Source organism: Apis cerana, linkage group LG5 (genome assembly GCF_029169275.1).
Source record: "Apis cerana isolate GH-2021 linkage group LG5, AcerK_1.0, whole genome shotgun sequence".
Lineage (NCBI taxonomy): Eukaryota > Metazoa > Arthropoda > Insecta > Hymenoptera > Apidae > Apis > Apis cerana.
This window is the reverse complement of record NC_083856.1, coordinates 10316027-10335887: the sequence shown is the minus strand read 5'-3', so window position 1 is coordinate 10335887 and position 19861 is coordinate 10316027. Positions and strand designations below refer to the sequence as shown.

Genomic DNA, 19861 nt, shown 5'->3' with positions numbered 1-19861 from the left:
GGAGGCGTGCTCGAAAGAGAGGCACGCTTATCGTTACGCGTATATCGCTGGTGTGTCCGACCACCACAATACACGGGAATGCCGTTCCCCACGGCTTACACACGTACCCAATGGACTAATTCCTGGCCACGCACCAAAGGCCGTGTAACAATAAAACATTACGATTAGACGCCGTGTTTCCGAGTTTGCGACACCGGTTGCCAGCCCGTAGGCGTCTCCCGTGCTGTATATCGTCATCGGCCCCTGATAAGTATCGTGCCGGCCCGAGATCGAGAATACCCTCCCCTCCCCGTGTCCTCCTCGCAACACAAAGTCCTCCACCTTCGAATCTTTAATCGTATTTCAAGAAACGATTCGTATCTGATCCGATGAATCTCGGCCCTTCCATTGATTCGCCCTCCCTCCCCCGATTACGATCCTATTGTTCGATTTTTCCGAGATAATCGCATTCGGTATTGTACATCCTCGATTTTTCGCTTTATTAGAGGATAATACTCCACGTTCTCCCCTTCCTTTATATCTCTCTTATCTTTTTTAAAAGTGTTTCAGAAATTTTCTTCCCACAGGATAATCGCGTTATTTATGTTATATATTTATTTGTCGGAGGGATTGAATATTGAATAGAGTATTTTCTTGAGGGAAGGAAAAGATGATTAAAAAGAAACTCGTAAGACGATCGCGTTGCAAACAATTATCGAGTGCCAAGAATTGTTACTTCAACCGACAGTAAGATAGTAGAGTCGTAGAATTTCAGAGAGAAAAAAGTTGCAATAAAAAAGGAAGGATAAACTCTCTCTCTCTCTATCCTCCTCCTCGAAAAGGATTCCTTCAGATTCCTGTGCACTCTAATCGAGGTAAAGAAAGGATCTCTCCTTGGTATCCTTGTATCAAGATACAATGCGATCCGTCTGTTCCCGTATCGCGTAATCGGCTTATCACGGGAACACGCACGGCCAAGGAACGGTTAACGGTTTCCTGCGTTCGATCAAACCGAACCCCTCCCCTCGAGCAAAGAGGAAGAAAGGAGAAAAATCCGAATAAAAAATTTGCATCAGCCTGCTGCCCCCCTCTCTCTCTCTCCATAGAAGAAATCTCCTCTGAAAGCGTGTGTTTGAGAGATTCTCTCGTTCTGGGCCTCGAACTGGGAAATGGAGAGACAGTAATGAAGAGAGAGGAAGGGAGAGAGAGAGGGGCGAAGGCGAGTCGTGTAGGTGAATACGGGACAGGAGAGGAGTGTGTCGAATAACTTCCTAGAGGCGCGCCTGTCACGACGCCCCGGGTCATTGGTCACCCCGTGAGCTTATCTCAGGCTTGCCGCGGGCCATCTCGAACGCCTTCCCGCTTTCAGGCGGCTCGATTTTCACCGAGCGATTTCATTATCCCCTCGTGGCTGCATACGTGAATATGCGCGAGTGTGTGTGTGTGCACAGAGGGGGCCCCTGAATGGGGCCTTTCACACGGGCCGGCCGATAAATTACCAGCGGTGTTACGACGATCCGGATCCTTCCGGGCGTCGCTTCCGTGTGGCCACCGGGGGCGGAGGAGGAGGGTTTCGTGGAATTCGAGCGATTTAGGAGGCAGTCCTCTTTTGAGAAAGGGCAATGGACTGCTTGTGGAAGTGACGAACTTTGTAAAAGTTTATTTGGTATCGGTGGTTGCGATGGAGACTCTGTGGAGTTTCAAAGTTGGAATGACATGTCTGATCGCGAATTTGGGAAATATCCGTCTTGTGGATAGTAGAATGGAAATAGTTTATTCGAAGGATTGAAACGAAAATTAAGATCTCGACGTAGATTCTATATAATTGAAATTTCGTCGCAAAACTGATAAATCTTCGTAATCGAACAAAACAGATCCGTGATTTAGGTTAATTAACTTATCGAGGATGGTCCGTCTCTCAAAAATTTGCCCAAGGAAACTGATAAATCTCGATATAATCGAGTGTAATCGATTTATATAACTATCCGACTAACCAACAGGCGTAGACTCTGGTTCGAAGAAATCGCGAATTATTTTAAAAATACCTCATCGAGGATAATAGCGGACGTAACTCGAGATGAAAATTAAGATTGCATCTCGATCCGTCGGAGGGAAAGCGATTCTCGAAAGTTTCGTCGCAACACCTCTCCCCCGAAAAAATTAATAATCGAGCAGAACCGATTTAGATCAGCAAGAACAGTTTGGAGAGATAACACGGAAGCATGGAGCGTGCACTTCTGTCGAATCACCCCGCCCCAAGCGTTACGACACGGCGCGGAATTTCCGTGGCATAACCGTGAAGCAATTGGGAATCGGTTTTAACGCGATCCCCGATCGCTCGGTCACGATCCTCGCTTCCTCCCCCGCCGCGGTTTCGTGAAATTCGAAACAATCGAGGCCACCGCCCAGTTCGTCGTACACAGTCGGACCGCTTCTATCGTTCGGCCGCGCTAATCGCCGATGATACGCCGACGAGGAAGTAACATTCGTTACGCCCCCCAACGTGCATTCCCTCCGATACCGAAAGGGCAAATGTTTCTCGAGGATGCGTTGCGCCTCAACAAGTACGATTGTTGTAACGAAAGGAGCAGGAGAAATTTACCAACCCTTCGATCGATTTTTGTGCCGATTACGTATGATCTTACGGAATAATACAGTCTCCAAGTTTTCGAATTTTAGGAATTGACTAAATGGAGGAAAGCAGCGAATGCCTTACTCGAAAAGGACGTAGAATTTAACGTTCGAAAATTTTACCCTGTTTAGCGTTGGTTCGATCGAGGGTTGGTTAATTTCGCAAGAGATCGGCGCGAAAAGCGTCGAAAGAAAAGTGGAGAGATATATTAATCGGAGATGATGGATTGCAGATGGAGCATAGAGGCGCGGCGTCGGATCGGCAGTAGCGGCACCCTATCGTGTCGGGGCCCTGAGCTGGAGGGGGCCCCTGGATCGGACGCGAGAAAGCTGGGCGGCGTTGTAGCGCGGCGATGGCCGCGACCGACGGTCAGATCGTGGTTGCGGCGGCACGCTGGGCCGAGGAAGCGACCTACCTTCGCGAATTCGTCTCCAAGTATCGTCTGCCTGCGGTGATCAAGATCACGAAGGGCCAGTACGGGGGGCTGGGTGTGCCCACCCTCCCCGCGCCCAGCCTGCAGAGCACCGCCCTGCTCGTGTCGGCCGGCCGGCGGCGGAAGATCGTGGCCCAGGCGGTGAAGATCAAGGAAGGGAGGAGGGTGGTCGGGGTCGGGCCCAGGCTCGCCATCCCCGACTCGTACGCCGGCTACTTCGAGATTCTGAGCGAGGAGGGTAGGGCGGTGCGCGGGATAGAGTCGGTGAACGAGCTGTGCCGGCGATGCCCCGAGGAGGGCGCCCTGGTGCGGGAGACGGTGCGCGGCATAGCCTGCAGGGTGGACGACGAGTCGGGCATAGTGGTGCCGGAGGGGACCAGGACGCTGGCCGCGGGCGAGACGATCGTGACGGCCGGGGAGGTGAGTCTGCCGGGCCGCGGACGGTTCCTGCGCTGCGTGGACTGTCGGGGGGAGAGCGTCCTCCTCGGGATGGAGCAGCGGGGCCGGTTCAGCGCGGTGGCGCGCGAGGACAACATCAGCGGCGTGCACACGGCCCGCGCGCTGCTCAGCAAGCGGCTGCCGCTCACCGTGAGGCTGGTGCACGGCCAGCCGCCGAGGGGGCTCAAGTCGTCGTCGCAGTTCGTGCCCGAGCTCAGGCTGCTGTCCACGTTCGAGGAGGAGCACGTGTTCGCGCTGCCGCTGCAGAGAGAGGGGGCGGCGGTGGCGCTGCCCCTGGCGGCGCCGCTCAAGCTGGTGAAGGCGCGGAACGAGGAGGCGCTCAGGGCGATGCAGGAGTTCACCAGGCTGGTCGAGCGGGCGTCGCGCCTGGTCGCCGACGTGGCGGACCGGGCCCACGTGCTGGACGGCCGGCTGGGCGAGAGCAAGCAGGCGGCCAGGCAGACGAGAAGCGGCTCCGGCTTCCTCAGGCGGTCCTCGGCCTCGGCCAATTCGGACAACAGCGGGCCCCTCGCGGCCCACCACAGGAGCAACGCGGCCGCCCACCACCACCACCACCACCACCACTATCACAGCAACGGCAGCCACCAGCAGCAGCAGCAGCAGCCGCCGCCCTCCTCCGGTTACGCGAGGGACGAGAACCGCGTCCCGCCCTCGGCGTGCACCGAGGAGTACGACGAGATCGATCAGATTTACGACTACGTGCGGGGGTTCGCTCCTCTGCCGAAGAGCGTGAGGTCCCCCTACGAGAGCCCGCAGCCCGCCCAGGGGTCGTCCAGCCCGCCCCTGACCCCCGTCACCGTCACCATCGCGCCCCTGCTCGACGACAGACCGGAACCACCCCCCATAGAGACGATCCCGACCAAGAAGATCCAGGCCGAGAAGCGGACGAGGCGCGCCGTGAAGGAGGCGCCGCAGCCGAGGGCCGAGAAGCCGCCCTTGGCCAAGCTTTACGTGAAGAACAGCGGCACCCAGAGGGGGCGTCCTCTCATGAGGCAGAAGAGCGCGTCCCCTTTGAAGGAGACCCCGCCCGGGTACAAGGGGGGCTCGCCCCTCTTCAACATCAGATACAAGAGCTTGACGAATCTGCAGCAGGCCATGGAGCTCGACGGGACCCTCGACTCGAGCCATTCGGGGGGCAGAACCTCGGGGGACTCTGGTGCTGGTGCTAAGCTGCCCGAAAAGAGGTACCGCTCTTCCTTCCTTCCTTCCTTCCCTCCTTGCCCTGGAAATTAAAGCCTTTTTCTCTCAGATCGAGGCGTCTAAGCAGACCGCGCTCGTTGACGAATTTAGTGTGGGAGCTGCGCGGCGGAAGTGGCCTCGGGAGACCGGAAACCCCGCCACCGGCCACCGCTGCACCGCTGCCCCCCACCAAATGCGGACCACGTCTGGCCGTCACCGTGGTGGCACCCCGACGCGTTAGCACGCTCTACCTCTAACTCGTGAGTAATAACGCATATATATATATATACATACACATACGTTCCTTTATTTAGATTTGCTGGAAGGAAGATGGCGTCAATGGCCGTTGGTCGCTTCGTTTTAATAATCCGCTTCCGTGTCCGCGTGTTTTATCGAGTCGTCGAATGGCCATTGCACCAGTTACGGCGCAGTTAGAGGATAGATAGCCCTCGTCTCGAGCACGAATCGTTAAATTTACGGGATCCCCGGGCTCCGGGTCGAGGCATTAACGAAGCGTTTTAGTGGCCGTTGTAAAAGGTGTTTCTCCCTCTCTCGGCCGCGACTCCTTCCTCGTTTAATCTCCCCCCTCCCTCGTCATAAGCTCGGTCCAGGAAACGGCGTGCGTGCCATCCAGGAAGCGGTCGTATCTTATTACGAATTATCGTTGTTGTCGTTGGCCCCGCCTCGCCTCGCCGGATGAAACGTTCACTTCCATTTTCTATCCCGCTTCAACTAGAGGGAGCGTAACGAATTTGTACGAGCGCGCGTATACGCGAATGCAAATTTCTCTTCGCCTCCTCTTAATTGTGCAGCATCGTAACCGTGTTTCCAACGTGTTTTATTATAGGATACGTTCGAATCCTCTGTTAGTAACTGCGTTTCGTTTAATCGTAAAATCGTATTACGCGACAACCGTTTTATTCAATGACAGAGTCGGAGATCAGTTATATTCATCTTTGCGGTCGTTTCGATCATTATTGCGTCATTCTCAACGTAGAAACTATTTGACTAATCGTTAAAAACTTGAATAAGCTGGATCGTTGTCAGATCAGAGCCAATATATAAAAGGATAAAAGGAGAAGGAAAACGAGAGGATTTAACCCTCGACCGAACCGACAACTTTGCACGATTTCGCGAAATAGTATATAAAACTTTTGTACTTTAATATCTTATGTATCTTTTCGTGTAAACGAAGAGAACTTTTCGAATATTAAAGTCTATATACATCGTTGTTTCGCGCGATATCGGTTCGTCAGAGCGATGAAATGTTTCTCACCTTTCTTCTTTTACCAGCAAACTCTCATACTGTTTTATTCTTCATTCCTGTTTTCTCTATCAATTTCTTAACGAACAGATATAATAATTTCGTTATTTGATAGCGAAAAATCAAGATCATTCTTCCAAATAATTTCATTATTTCACGCTTGCAAAGCTCTTTGAAAACAATATTTCACTAACGCCGAAAATATACTTCGATTCTAATTTGAGATAAAAAAGAATCCAACCATTGAACGGTGTATCATTTGTTATAAAGTTATAAAGAGTCTGGTGAAGCGATATTTAAAAAAAATCGTCGGACAAAAATAAATATGGCTGTGAGGTATTTCACCGAAATGTCTCGTCCATGAGTGTCACGTAGAGAAGGGCGAGAAAGAAGGAGGAGATAACGAGAGGGAATAGAAGCGGCGGACAGATAGTGGAGACAGCCCGGGGATACGTAACGTCATCCTAAGCTCGGCACGCCGATATAATGGCTCTGGTTTGCCTGGGAGCCGCTCCGTGAGCGGAATCGAACGAGAGCAGGTTCAACGGCTGAACAAACCGTGGCTTCCGGTCGCCCGCGCCTCCCCTTTCGACCAGCCTGCCTCCACTTTCCACCGTTCATTATGAAAATTATGATTACTCGAGAATTGAACTGGGAGAGAATTCGAGCCGAGAGCGCGTGGAACGAGGCAGCTTAACGTTAATATATTCGGTTGCGTGGAAAAGGAAAGGGAGAGGCAGGTCGTATTGATTTGGATCGAGAAGAATCGAATCTTGGAAGTCTTTTTAAACTTGAGAGAGTGGACGATAGATTGAATCGAAAATTAAAACTTATTGAAAAATTAGAGGAAATTGGAATCGATTATATTGGTGATATACGGTGGATAACGTAGGTATTTACATTTGCAATTTTTGAAATGAATTAAGACAAGAGGTGTATAGTAGAAGGAAAGTCTTAAAGATTACTGTCAGCAAAATTTGAAAATGATCCACTTATGCATTAATCATAATACATTTATGATCATCCATCTTTGGTAACAATTTGTCTCGTATCGTGATTTTTTTTCTTTCAGCATCCGCTTTGAAGTTTGTTTAATTTTTTGCAACTCACAAATTTTCGATTGGATTTATATCCGGACTCCGGATATGAATATTTAGAATCGTATATTGTATATTTCGTTACCCATTGTATATAATAATTAAATATTTTTTAGAATCGAAACTCGCTCTCTCTCGCGACAAATGACAGATGTCGATCATTTATTTGAGAAATTGAGGAATTATTCGTGACTTGACACTGCTTCTACATACCTAATAAAACTATAAAGGAAACTCTAATCCACTGTATAAGTGTTAAAGAGAATATAGTAAATTGTGATAGAGAACGTGTTGGAAAAGGAATAAGTATTTTTCAAAATCGAATCTCGCTGAACAAACGAGAAATGTCCATCATTTATTTGAGAAACAGAATTATTTGCGAATATATATCTAATAAAACGTGTCGAAAAATTACGAAGGAAATTAACATTATTGATAATGTATATAATAATGGTAATTTCTAATATTTTTCAAAATCGAATCTCGCTGAAATTGCTCTTCTCTCTTCCTTTCCGTTTACATGCGTTAAACTTGCACTAAATTCGAGAGACTACCAAATAAGACTTGAAAAATGACGAAAAAGATCGTATTAGAGGGATGGCGAGTCGCGATAGAGGACGCGTTGAAAAAAGCATGACGTTTTTATCGAGAATATCGAGAAAGGATCAATGAGGCATTGTGAAAGAAACGCAACGTGTAATTTTTCTCTGTATTAACGACCCCTTGCTCGGTTGCCTGGAACGCACCCATGCCTCCTCCAGTGAAGGATGCTCAAGGTCGGTGTTTCCTGTTTAATTAATTAACCAGCAGCGTCGTCCTCCCTTTACGTTTCGTCCAAGGGACACCTGGTAATTTTCAACTGTCGCGGCTTGATTATGCGTGTGCACGCAGCCAGGCCACGAACCGCCTGCGGCTAGCCGCAAGTGACAAGCAGACGGGGCAATTTCGCATAAAACAGTGGAACGACTCTTGAACGCTCCTTAGAACGCTCCTTAAAACCGAGTCCGATATTTCCACGTGGAACGTGACAAATTCGTGGCAAAAAGAAAAAAGAAGAAAAAATAGATGAATAAATACGCGTCTTATTGTATATATATCTATTTCGATGATGATATTGATAAAAAAAAGGGAGAAAAATTATTCGCGTGCTGAATCGATGCTGAATTATGTTGTTTGAAAGGTTAACAAAATTTGCATAGAACTCGTTAAGTAAGATGTACAGAGGCAATCATGCGAGCCGAACTTGTTCTTCTTCCGCGAAACGAGGATCTGGATCATATCTTATGATTGATGAGTGAACAAGTTGAAATTCTGGTAGCCTGTTTTCCCTCGTTTTTGTCAAAGGGTTCGTATCCTCGTGCTCGTTTTTCCCGGCATATATCTTCATTACGAAACTTGCAAACTTGCAGTCATCAAGTTCCAATTATGATCATGGGCTCGTGATAACACCGATTAAAGTATTACCCTGGTCGAAGCCGTACCGTGCCGGTTGCCTACTGCATAGGCGCTTCGCCAACGACGGAATTAAAACGCTTAATAACTCGAGCCTCCTGTATATCCTGTATATACTTTTATCCTTTCTTTTCTTTTTTTTTCCCTCCTCTCCCTCTTTTTTTCAATGTCTAGAATCGATCCCCCCGCCATTAGTATTCCACGAATGTATTAATTTACATTTTTCTTCTTTTAATTTAAATCGATCTCGTTACTGGCCGACTCGATCAGAATGCAAATCTGGACGATCACCCGTATTTCAAATACCATGTTTCTCCCTTCCCAATGATTTGCTCACTTTGAGCGGATCTCTCTTTCTCTCCGCATCTTCAAACCGTGGACGATAATGGATCGGAAACACGATATAGAAAAACGGTTTTAGACCGATACGTCTCAATGACGGCTGACAACGTTCCATTCCTTTCCCCTTCGATAAGTGAAACTCTCCTCCCTCTCTCTCTCTCTCTCTCTCTCTCTCTCTCCGTATTTCTGAATCAAGAAACAGGATGGTTTTTCGTAATTAACGATAATAAACCAGACGCACGATGTTATATATCCGAGTTTTTCATCCTCGATTCCGACATTAGCATAATGGAGACGCGAAGTCACGAAAGTCACGCTCGATGGAAAGGTAAACGGCGGATGAACCGTGAGTTTCTCGCGGCGACTGGGGTGATCCAGTGAGATTGTGATATCGAATTCGCGTGTCGAGTAATAATAACCGGCTCCTGCGCTTCCCCGCGAAATGTTAAATGTAAAAAAACGAGAAGAGAAAAGAAAAGAAACGGAGGGAGGAAATGGAGGCAACGACGAAACGAAACGAAATCTCGCTGTTCCCTTGATTTGTTACCTATTAATTTGTTATTCCACGTGCGATGTTACACGTGCTCTCCTTTTCATATCCCGATGAGATATCCGAGATTCTATTCGAGGGATCAGGTTAAATCGAAGCTTCACCGTGTAATGTCTTCGAGTCGTTATAATCGAGATATAGAAAAAAAATATATATATATACAAATGATTTAACGATGCGAAAAATGTTAAAAGTTGCATCCATTTAGGAAGGATATTAGAAAGTGATTTAAACTGTTGTGACAGTGAGAACTGGTTATTGGTGAACCGTGTTCATATACGTACTTCGAATCCCGTTTTCTCGCGTTATAAACGAGGAAAGAAAGAAATAAAGAAGACGTAAACGGTTAATAAAAAGAAGAAGAAAGAGAAAAAGAAGGAAAGTTCAAAGTTTAGAGAATTTAGAAATCGATTAGCGTCGCTTCGTCGTTTCGCTAATTGAGTCATCCCACGATGAGGAAAGAAGAGATTCTCATAAAATCGTTTAAGGAGAAGATGTAGTCGTGCTCGTTCAGCGGAACATTTGATCATTTACAGGTTAATTACTTAATGGAACGATTAGGTACCACCGAATGGCTGGCTCCCTCTACACGTTACGGCTGGTAGGCAGAGAACCGTAAGAAAGTTGTTGTTTTCTTTCGACAACATCGATGTGTTTGCCCTCGATCGCAGGAAATCGCCAGGCTACGAAACAGGTGGAAGAAACGAAGAATCCCCCGATTGATTAACCTATTCGAAGCAACCTAACCGCGTAACCGGTTGCTTTTTACCATTTTGTCATTTTTTTTTTCGAATTCTACACGAGTAAACGATTCCCAGGTATTAAAAAAGTATTAATTTTTTTTTCAAACTCCTAATTCAGTTGATTGAATTAAAAAATATATATCCTTTTAAAAAAAAAAGAATATCCGAAGAAAAATTAATCTCGTTAATTTATCAATATCGGTACAATTTTTTATCCCAACCAGCAAACCAAGTTGAAAACAGTTTCCCCAGAAGATCGGACGGATGTTTTCGTCCGGTTCGTTAACCATCCACGCGAGTAAGTAAATTCCAAGTTTCACGATGATCGAGCAATTTGAGTAAGATCGCGTCGCCACGTGTTCCTCGATAAACGATCCACGGTGGTCGAACGTTGGCTTGCTTTCGACGGATTGGATCGGCATCGTTTACCTCGATGGACCACGAGCCCGCTATTAGGGGGAGGTAGATACCGGCCCATGAAATCCATGAAATCCGCAGCGGATGGAACGGAAGCAGGATCGCTCGAAAATATAGATCACGGCCAATAATAATATCGAGCGTCGAGTCTCTCGAGATCGGCCAATTTCCATCGTAATGCCAGCTCTCGGGAAATCCGGAAGGATTACCTCGGGGCACCGGTAATCGCAGCAACGTGTCGTAGAATTTGTCGATATTAATCGGCGACCAACCATGACGCAACCTCGCGAATCTAACCTAACCTGCTTCTGGATGCTTCGATGGATATTTTTTTAATTAAAATACGTGGATTTCCTCGTCTCTTTTTCAGTATCATCGAATTGGATGACATTTTGTTTAATAAAATTCCTCTGTCATTATTATTTCATTTAAAAATGAATTAAATTTATAAGTTAAGAAAGTTGAATAAATATATATATATATATATTTTTTTAAAAATATATTATAGAAATAAAATTTTCCATTAACTTTTTTTATATTTATATTTAAATATTAATTTATATCAATATTATTTACAAAAATTAATATTTCAGTTCAACATACACGTATTAATTTATCATAACGAGTTCGAGGCAAAATACCACGGACAAATAATTCATAAAATTTATTTATCTTATAATATAAGTGTTCTTATTAAGTCTCCAAAGATATGGTTCAAGTGGATTTTCCATTTCCTTGCGCAAACAACTGTGAATCTATATATCGCAACTCGGCAAATATTTTACAAGATGACCTCATCGCGTCGGATAAATTTACAACATTTTTCATCGATTTAGAAAAATTCAAACGATCCTAGCCTGGATATTGTTCTATTATTTCCAAGCTATAAAATTATTCTCGCGACGCAAAAAAAAAAAAAGAAAAGGGGAGGAATATATTTGCCCGAGCTAATATATCCGTAGACAGTCATCGAAAATTCATAACGCACGGCCGATCATTATCCATTCTCCGCCTCTAAGCGCACCACTCCAGAAACCTGACCGATCATTATCCATTCTTCTATCACCTCCTCGCCAAGCCCAGACAATTTCTATACCAAGGAAGAGAAGGGGCATCATGCACCGTCTTGCCGATACAAATACTCGTTCCAAGAGGGACACGCGGCTCGGGAATGATCGACAGGCATGTCGCAAGCCACGTCGGACCCTGACATCCGCGCAGCTGTGTTTTCACTCTTGCGCGCCCGAATTCATGCATATTTATCGCATTACCGGCTGCATCGCATGCAAATTATTACGGGACGAGTCCCCGTGGCTCGTTACCCCGGTGGGCGCACGCGCACGCGCATGCGCATACACACGCATGCGCAGTATCCGCCATTGTCTGCCCACATCGCCACGGGCATCCAAGTGGATGGCATCGCGCGGCATAGTTCACCACCGTGGCTCCCTCTCGAACGTTTTTTTCACCCATTTAACCGAAGCCACCGATTCTATCCGAGGAAAGGAGACAAAGCACGATGCCACCTACGAATCTCGATGCGATTTTCCGCGTCTGCGAAGGTGGGCGTGTCTCGAGACGACGGACGGTATCGGGATGATTCCAAATGATTGTTGTGCTGGGATTTTATTTTATATTCGACAACTTGCTACTGTTGCGTGTTTCGATGTTTCTTTCTCTTTTTATCTGGTGTCGATATCTTTCGAGAAGGAACGAATTTAAGGAGCGAGCGAATTTTGAAACGTGTTTTGTAATTTGGAAATTATTTTTTGGAAATTGGATTCTCCCTTGGAATTGGAATTTTCATTAATTAGTAATAGAATAGAATATAGATAAAAATTTTCAATGATCTATCTAGAATTCATTAATGATATTCATTAATGAGTAAAAAGTATACCGATTTTAGCGATTAAGGATCAGCTTTGGAAGTTTTTGAATGGGAAAAAATGCAATCTATATTCTCAACTTATAAGAAAAATTACAATAAAAAAAAATATATCAACTTTAAAATAAAATAATTGGAAAATTTTCGAGAAACGAAGGCGACCTTCGTTATTTCTAAAAATATTCCGAATACTATTCGCATCGATCAAATAAATCTCCACTGTTACTATTTTTTATTCTTACAAGAAAAGACAAAGAAGTATAAGTATAATTGCGCGAATCGAGGGCCGATACGCGATAATAGCGACAGCATATCGGCCTTCAACGCCCACGCGATCTTCACTTTCCTCCTCCAACGATCGCGCGTACGAGATACTTGAAGAGGACACGCCTCACCTTGTGCCTCGCAATTTATAATCGGTTGAGGACGGTCGTTTACCGGATGTTGTGCAAAAAGTCGAGAGGAAGATGGGCAAATAGAGGCGCCCGAAGTATGAAGTCGGAGTCGACGAAAAAAAGGGAAAAAATATCCGATCCTTCGATGCTTAGAAATAAAACTGGTTAGCCTGTGTGAGATGGGTACGGCGAGATAGCCGCTACCTATATTATTTAATTAATAATTACTTCATCGTTGATAAGCGAACGGTTGATGAACGCGTAACGGTACGCTTCGCGAAGTATATTGGATCGTTCCAATATCTTTAATCTTCGTTTTTATCCCTTGCGGTTCGTTAACACGGCGGCAATAAAATTTCGCCAACCATTCGAGGAACACGGGCGACTATCCCTATTTATTTCTCGATAACACCGGTATTTATCAGAGGGAGAAACATTCCAACCGGATGCCACCTTATATCCGGCCTTAATCGACCCAATTTTTCCCGAGATAAGATAAATCGCTACCGTGCGAAGGCTCGCGTTAAACCGGCTAATTCGTTTGCATAGATGTTTGGCATCCGTTCGGTGAAATCGTCGTTCCCTCCTTGTTATTGTTGCCTGTTACCGAGTGTGTCGGGAGTCACGCGGCCGCGACACGCGCGGAAAATAAGAGAAGTAAGACGAGTAGAAATGTCAGTGCATGGCCCGACCGTGTCGGCGACAGTGGCGCAATCGACGCTTGGAGTGGGAGAGGCCGATAGTGGGACGACGCGAGAAATAACTTTCTATCTTATTGTTACCTTGTTTGCTCGCGCTTCGCACGGGACACGCGCATGCGTGTTCGGATATTATTCTAATCCACAGACTACCCTCTCTAAGCCGCTTAACATCAAGGAGGCGTCATTTTCGCGCATTTTCAATTTTCTTTTCGCGAGGAAAAATCGAACAGAAACCGCGTATAATATTCGTTCGCTGCCGATCTCGATGTGAAATTTTCCGATACGGCTCGGTCGTGGGGATATCACCGAGAATCTGGCAATGAATTTCGAGGAGAGAATACGCGTCTCGTGCACTGGAATACATACATAGAAGTTCTCGTTGGCAACAAAGTTTGCAGTCCCATCATTAATACGCGTATATATCCTTTACCGCACGCTTTTCTCAGCCGGCAAAAAACACGTAGCATTCAATAGGTATCGTTCAATGATACCTATTATCGGTTGTCGAGCCTCCGGCCGCGAACACGAGCACGCCTATGGATCATTTGGAGCAGCGACGCGTGTCACGCCAATGCGCGTAGTATGTGTAACATGCAACCGCAGCGGGAAATAAGACGATGGACTCGACGGTTCACGGCGAAATTGTCCGGCATCCTTCCTTACGCCGCGGACGTAATTGGCCTCCACGGGGATCATCGCGGTTAATCGAAGCGCGTCCCTTTTTCTCCTTCTTCCCCTCCCCCCGCTTCTTTCGCGGAAGCAGCGACCAGCTTGTACGCGGAAACGCGAAATCGATTGTGGCCAGGGAATCGTGCGATAAAACTGGCCGATTCCAGCTCGATGGAGGGATCTAATCTAGTGGTCGTCCTCCGGCTCGGGAAAAATCCACTCACGGTTGTCAAGAACCGTTCCTTTATCCCATCTTATCCCCTTTTATCCCATTGTTTCTATTAAGATGATCACGATACGAGAGGAATATATCTCGATTCGAAAATCGATATTAATCTCGCTCTCGAGAGATTATTGCTTTCCACACCCTTGGAAATAATACGAGGAAACAATCTTCCCCGTCTCGCCTTCTAAATAAAAAAAAAATAATTCTCCAAGAAGAGAAACGGGGGAACGAAAGATAATCAAAGATACGGAGATCGTTTCAATCTCTAAGCGCAAATTTCTGACCAATTCGATCTCCAATCTCTCCTCCAATCCTGAGAACAAATCCAGCCGAATTCCATTCGAGAGAATCTTTCCATTATATACCCTCGGTGTATATCCCCCTTTCCCTCCCAAGAGCCCCCGAGCCAAGATTCAAAAGCACAATACACATTATCGCGATGTTTCCCATGCCCATCCATCGTATACCTCCTCGATCCTTCCTCCGAGGAGGAAGGAAGATTCGTAGCTCCCCGTCGTGTACGTGCATATTTGTGCGTGGGCGGAGACCAGTAGCCGGCTCGGCCGCACGGCCAGTTGATCGGCCTGTTGGACCGTGACGTGCCAACCACTACCACTTTATTATTACTACTATGCACTGGCGCGCATTACCCCTCTCCGCTCCCCGAGGAGAGCGCCGTTGCATCCGCGCTTCCTTCCACACCCCACCCGACCCGGGCCCAAGCTTTTTATTACGCCTCACGCTCCCCCCTCCCCCGCGTATCGAGCGTATACGCATTCGCTTTCTCGGAGGAAAGCCGGTGATGCGAAGAACAATGCGGATACGACGCCGTCTTTCTCTCTCTTTTCGCCTCGATTCTTCGGCCGAGGGATGCTTCTGTTCCGTGAATACCGGCGAGTGAATAATTTCATCCAGTTATTACGGAGAGGAGAATGGGTCTGCGTGTTTCAGGGAAATAAGGAAGATTGTTCTCGATGGTGTTGGAGGATGGACAGGTTACAAGATACGTATTTCGAGGGAGAGATTGGGAAGGATGAAGGGGAGTTTGTCTTATTTGTATTATTCCACGATGTATCGAATATAATCGTTTCTAATATTTGAAGGAGCGTGAAAGAATTCGGTGGGACGATGGAGCGCGGAGCACGTGGCTCGAGCATGCGTATCGCGTGACTAATAGTGGGGGACGGTAGTGGTGGTGGTGGGAGTAGTAGTAGCAGCAGTGTTGCGGAGTCAATAGCTTCTCGATCCAAGTATAATACCCTTCAGCCACTCTGTTCACTCGATGTAAATGCTAAATGTACCTCCTCAAATCTCGAAATCACCGATCATTTAAATAAACGCTCGATCAGATGCTTAACCAAACTCCTCGATCTTCCTTTTCATTCAACGAGATACAAAGTCGGGTATACGAATTAAAGATGCGGGAGAAAAGAGAGAAAACTGTAAGTCTGAGAGACTATAGAGTTTAATTAGGAGGGAAATTAGGAGGGAGAAAGAGAAGGTAAAAGTTGTTTTCCACAGTTGGACCACTTATCACGCAGGAGGTGGTGGACAAAAGGCGGCGAATAATAAATTTACACTCGGGACGCGGTGTGTATTCGCTGTCGGGAGGATTGAATTTATAATCCCCCTCGGAAACTTTGAAATTTCCGCGAGTTCCGTTACGAATCTAGCCGCTGGACGGAGCAAGGCAGAGAGGCAGGCAGGCCGCGTAACCGGACTTGCAACATTCGCGGCCGAAGACCGCGTTGGTCATCGCGTAACACACATGATGCTCGTATATTTCTCTTCGTTACGTAACACTCGTCGGCTAGATTACACGAGGTTTCGCGGGGGCTACGCAGTTTCTTCGTTTCTAATCGCGCCACGATCGCCTCCACGCCCGCTGGAAAAATCGAACCGGCTTCGCGAGGGGGATAATATACCCATCGACCGGGGTACGCAGTTTTCAATGGTGCCAGGCCTCCTATCGTGGGATACACCGCTCAGAGATGAAGATTCGTAGTTAAGTCTCGATTCGTAATATTCCCACCGCTTGCTCGGAGAGATGAAATTCTTTGCTTGGAAGATGTTAGAATAGGCTTCGAATTCGCCGAATTCTATACGATATTATCGTTTTAGAAAATTTTAGAAAATTCGGTCGATAAGATGCGAGCTCCATATGCAAATCAAAAATAAAACGATTTTAAAAATCTTTAAAAATCTACACATTGTTCTATATCCCAACGAGGAATATTTTTAGCGATTGTGAGAAAATTCAAAGAACGGGCGGAGAAGAGAGATGAAATTCTTGACCGAATTTTATACGACGTTGGAAAAATCGGTACGAGCTCCATATGCAAATCAAAATCAAAAATCTTCTTTTCATCCTATGCCACATCGACGAACGAGGGATATTTTTAGGGACTATGAGAAGAACGGGCGGGGAAGAGTAATTCTTGACCGAATTTTATACGACGTTGGAAAAATCGGTGCGAGTTTCATATGCAAATCAAAGTCAAAATCTTCTTTTCATCCATTCATCATCTTTCATGCACAACGACGAACGAGGAATATTTTTAGGGATTATGAGAAAATTGAAGAACGGGCGGAGAAGAGAGACGAGATTCTTGGCTGAATTTTATACGACATTAGAAAAATCGGCGCGAGCTCCATATGCAAATCAAAAATACAACGATTTTAAAAATCTACACATTTTTTTTCTCTCTTTTCAATTTTCAATTTTTCTAAAAAAAAATCGGTCAATACGATGCGAGCTCCATATGCAAGTCAAAATCAAAATGTCCTTTTCATCCTATGCAAATGGAAAATACAACGATTTTAAAAATCTACACATTTTTTTTTCCTCTTCATTCTATGTCTCAACGAGGGATATTTTTAGCTCCATGCAAATCAAAGTCAAAATCTTTTCGTCCTACGCCACAACGACGAACGAGGGATATTTTTAGGGACTATGAGAAAATTGGAAGAACGGGCGGAGAAGAGAAATTCTTGACCGAATTTTATACGACGTTAGAAAAATCGGCGCGAGCTCCATATGCAAATGGAAAATACAACGATTTTAAAAATCTACGCTTATCATTTTTTCTCTTCATCTTAAGCCACGACGAGAAACGAGAGATATTTTCAGGGATTGCGAGAAAATTGGAAGAACGGGCGGAGAAGAATTCGCATTTCCATCGATAGCTCCGCTAACGATCCCCCTCTGGACTGGCTCGATCCTGCGTACACCGCGCAAGCATCGTCGAGGACGATCGTAACGCGGCGAGGGCGAGCACTCGGAGCTTTACGATCCGATCTCTCTTTCCTCGAGTCGGTTGGCCGCGTATTTCGATAGAGGAGAGGTGATCCGCTTTTTCATCCTGTTCTGTATATATACGCGCGGTATAAAATCCACGCCGAGGCCGAAAGCACCTGCATAACCGAGCAGCTCCGCGGAATCGGCCGAGAGCCCGGTGTTTTACGACTAACCGTGAAATCGGGCTGGCCGGTGTTTGCACGCCGCCTCGCGACCGCCCCACCGCATATTGTTTCTTCCTTCCCCCTCCGCCCCCTCTTTCCGTCTCGCTCGCCGTTCGCTGGGGCTTTTCTTTGAAAAAGGGGAAAAAAGAGAGAGAGAAGGAAAAAGAAAAGGGAGAAAAGGAGGAAGAGGGAAGAGAGAGCGTTCCGTGGAACGAGGCGGCGATTTCGTTCGAGGGATTCGTGCGAAACGAGAAAGAGAAAATCCTCCGTTCGGAGGATATGATCGTGCGATGAGGAATTTGAAACGCGTGTCCCTTTGGGCGAGATATATTCGATATAACGCGTTGTTCGTGTAACGTAAGATATTTCCATCCCATTCATCCGTGCGTGCACGTTCGGTTGGTAAAGAAGAGGGAAAAGGAAAAATTAAGTACGGTCGGTAACGCGTGATTGGACGATCTGCCGAATTTGCATATATTAAATCGATCCTAAAAATGTTTCACGCCGATAGATATCTAGCGTCAGGTTCGAAGCTGAAAGTGACGAGGAAAACTTACTTTTTCAGAGGGGAAAAGATGTGCGCGCGCACGCCTATTCGAGGGATTGGAATAGGAGGCCGTTGAATGGTTTTTCGAACGCGTGTGAGACGCGAAAGTAGGAGCGGAGGTGCTCCGTCGTTGCGAGCGGCGTTCGGTGTTCTTGTGAAATGCGCGAGTGCGGTTCCGAGAAGTGTGCAGGCCGGTGGGTGGTCTCCATTCAGAGATGTTTATGGCTGTGTCGTGGCAAAGTGGCTGTACGCCGTAGCCACGAGAGAGAGAGAGAGAGAGCCGTACTCTCCTCTCGCGGTGCTCGCAGGGTCGAAGACCTAGGTTCGTCAGCTTCGCCCGCCAGCCTCTATCGACCAAACTGACCGGCCTCGAGACCCCTCTTCCACTTCTAGACTCCAGATATATTAGGCGTGTACGAAGCTGGGTCCCTTTCTTCGAATCGTTTCAACGATTTTTCCTTATTGATTCGAATGGACGGGGATATACCCAAGGATAGCCGTGGGTCGTATATTTCGAAGCGGGATATAATGGAAGATATACGCAGAAGACGAAAGTTAGGGTTAGAATTTCACGCGCGCGTAACGTAACGGTGGATCCTGAATAGATTGAATAAGATTCCGCGGGACGAAACTCGAAGCTCTATAGATTCCAAGATCTACGGAAGAAATACGGTGAATGCGCTTTGAAACGAAAGTTAGAATAATCGATGCGGGTAAATACACCACCAGTCAACTTCCATACGTGAGCAATTATACGTATATAAGAGGAGTCGCCTTGGCGAAGGGTGTGTAGACCCCGGATCTACGGGGTCGCCCACCACGGATTCTTTATTCTTTCTCCGTTTTTATCGTTCAAAAAATTGAAATTCTAGTCGGTAAAAGAGTATCAGAGAGTTGTAATGAAAATCAAACTCTCTTCGGGTTGGTTGGATTGCATCAAGCATCGATCGACGCACTTTGAACGTCGATCTCTGGCAGCGACGATGAAAAAAAAACGTGATCGAAAGGCGTGGTCGGAAATGGCGATCACCGTTTATCGGGCCACGTGTCCACCCGGCCTCAAAGTGAATTCCCGCGTTAAGTGAAAGCGCGTGCGCTCTAGGAGATCGTTCTCTGGAGATCGTTTCATGCCCTAGAGCGTAAACGCACCAGCTTCTGTGCTACAGCAACGACCAACGCTGGCTTTGAACGCTTGAGAGGATAAAAGATGGTAGCTTATTTGTTACCTCGTTGCCTTTCCACCTTTTGTTGTTCAACTTCTTTGTCCGCGTGAATCTTTCTTTTTAACTTTTCTTTTTCTCCAACGTTGTACATGAATTTTGTTTTGATCGAACAACGATGTACTCGATCGGTCTTTTTTCTCTCTTTCGTGTCAGATCCCTCTGTTTTCAGAGAATAATATTTGATATCTCGATGTCTCGATACTTCT

General features: G+C 46.5%; 1 protein-coding gene across 7 annotated transcripts in view; it reads left to right on the top strand.

Annotated features, from left to right (window-relative positions):
* The window catches only part of LOC107995596 (uncharacterized), a 162841-nt gene that overhangs the window by 120729 nt on the left and 22251 nt on the right, over positions 1 to 19861 (top strand). For all 7 annotated transcript variants that reach the window (XR_009829748.1, XM_062075129.1, XM_062075132.1 and 4 more), the window contains 2 exons: positions 2844 to 4687; positions 4753 to 4942. Coding sequence is in view for 6 of the 7 variants with exons in the window: in XM_062075129.1 (XP_061931113.1) it covers positions 2964 to 4687; positions 4753 to 4939 (1911 nt within the window). In the remaining variant the exon portion in view is untranslated. The remainder of the gene's footprint in view (positions 1 to 2843; positions 4688 to 4752; positions 4943 to 19861) is intronic.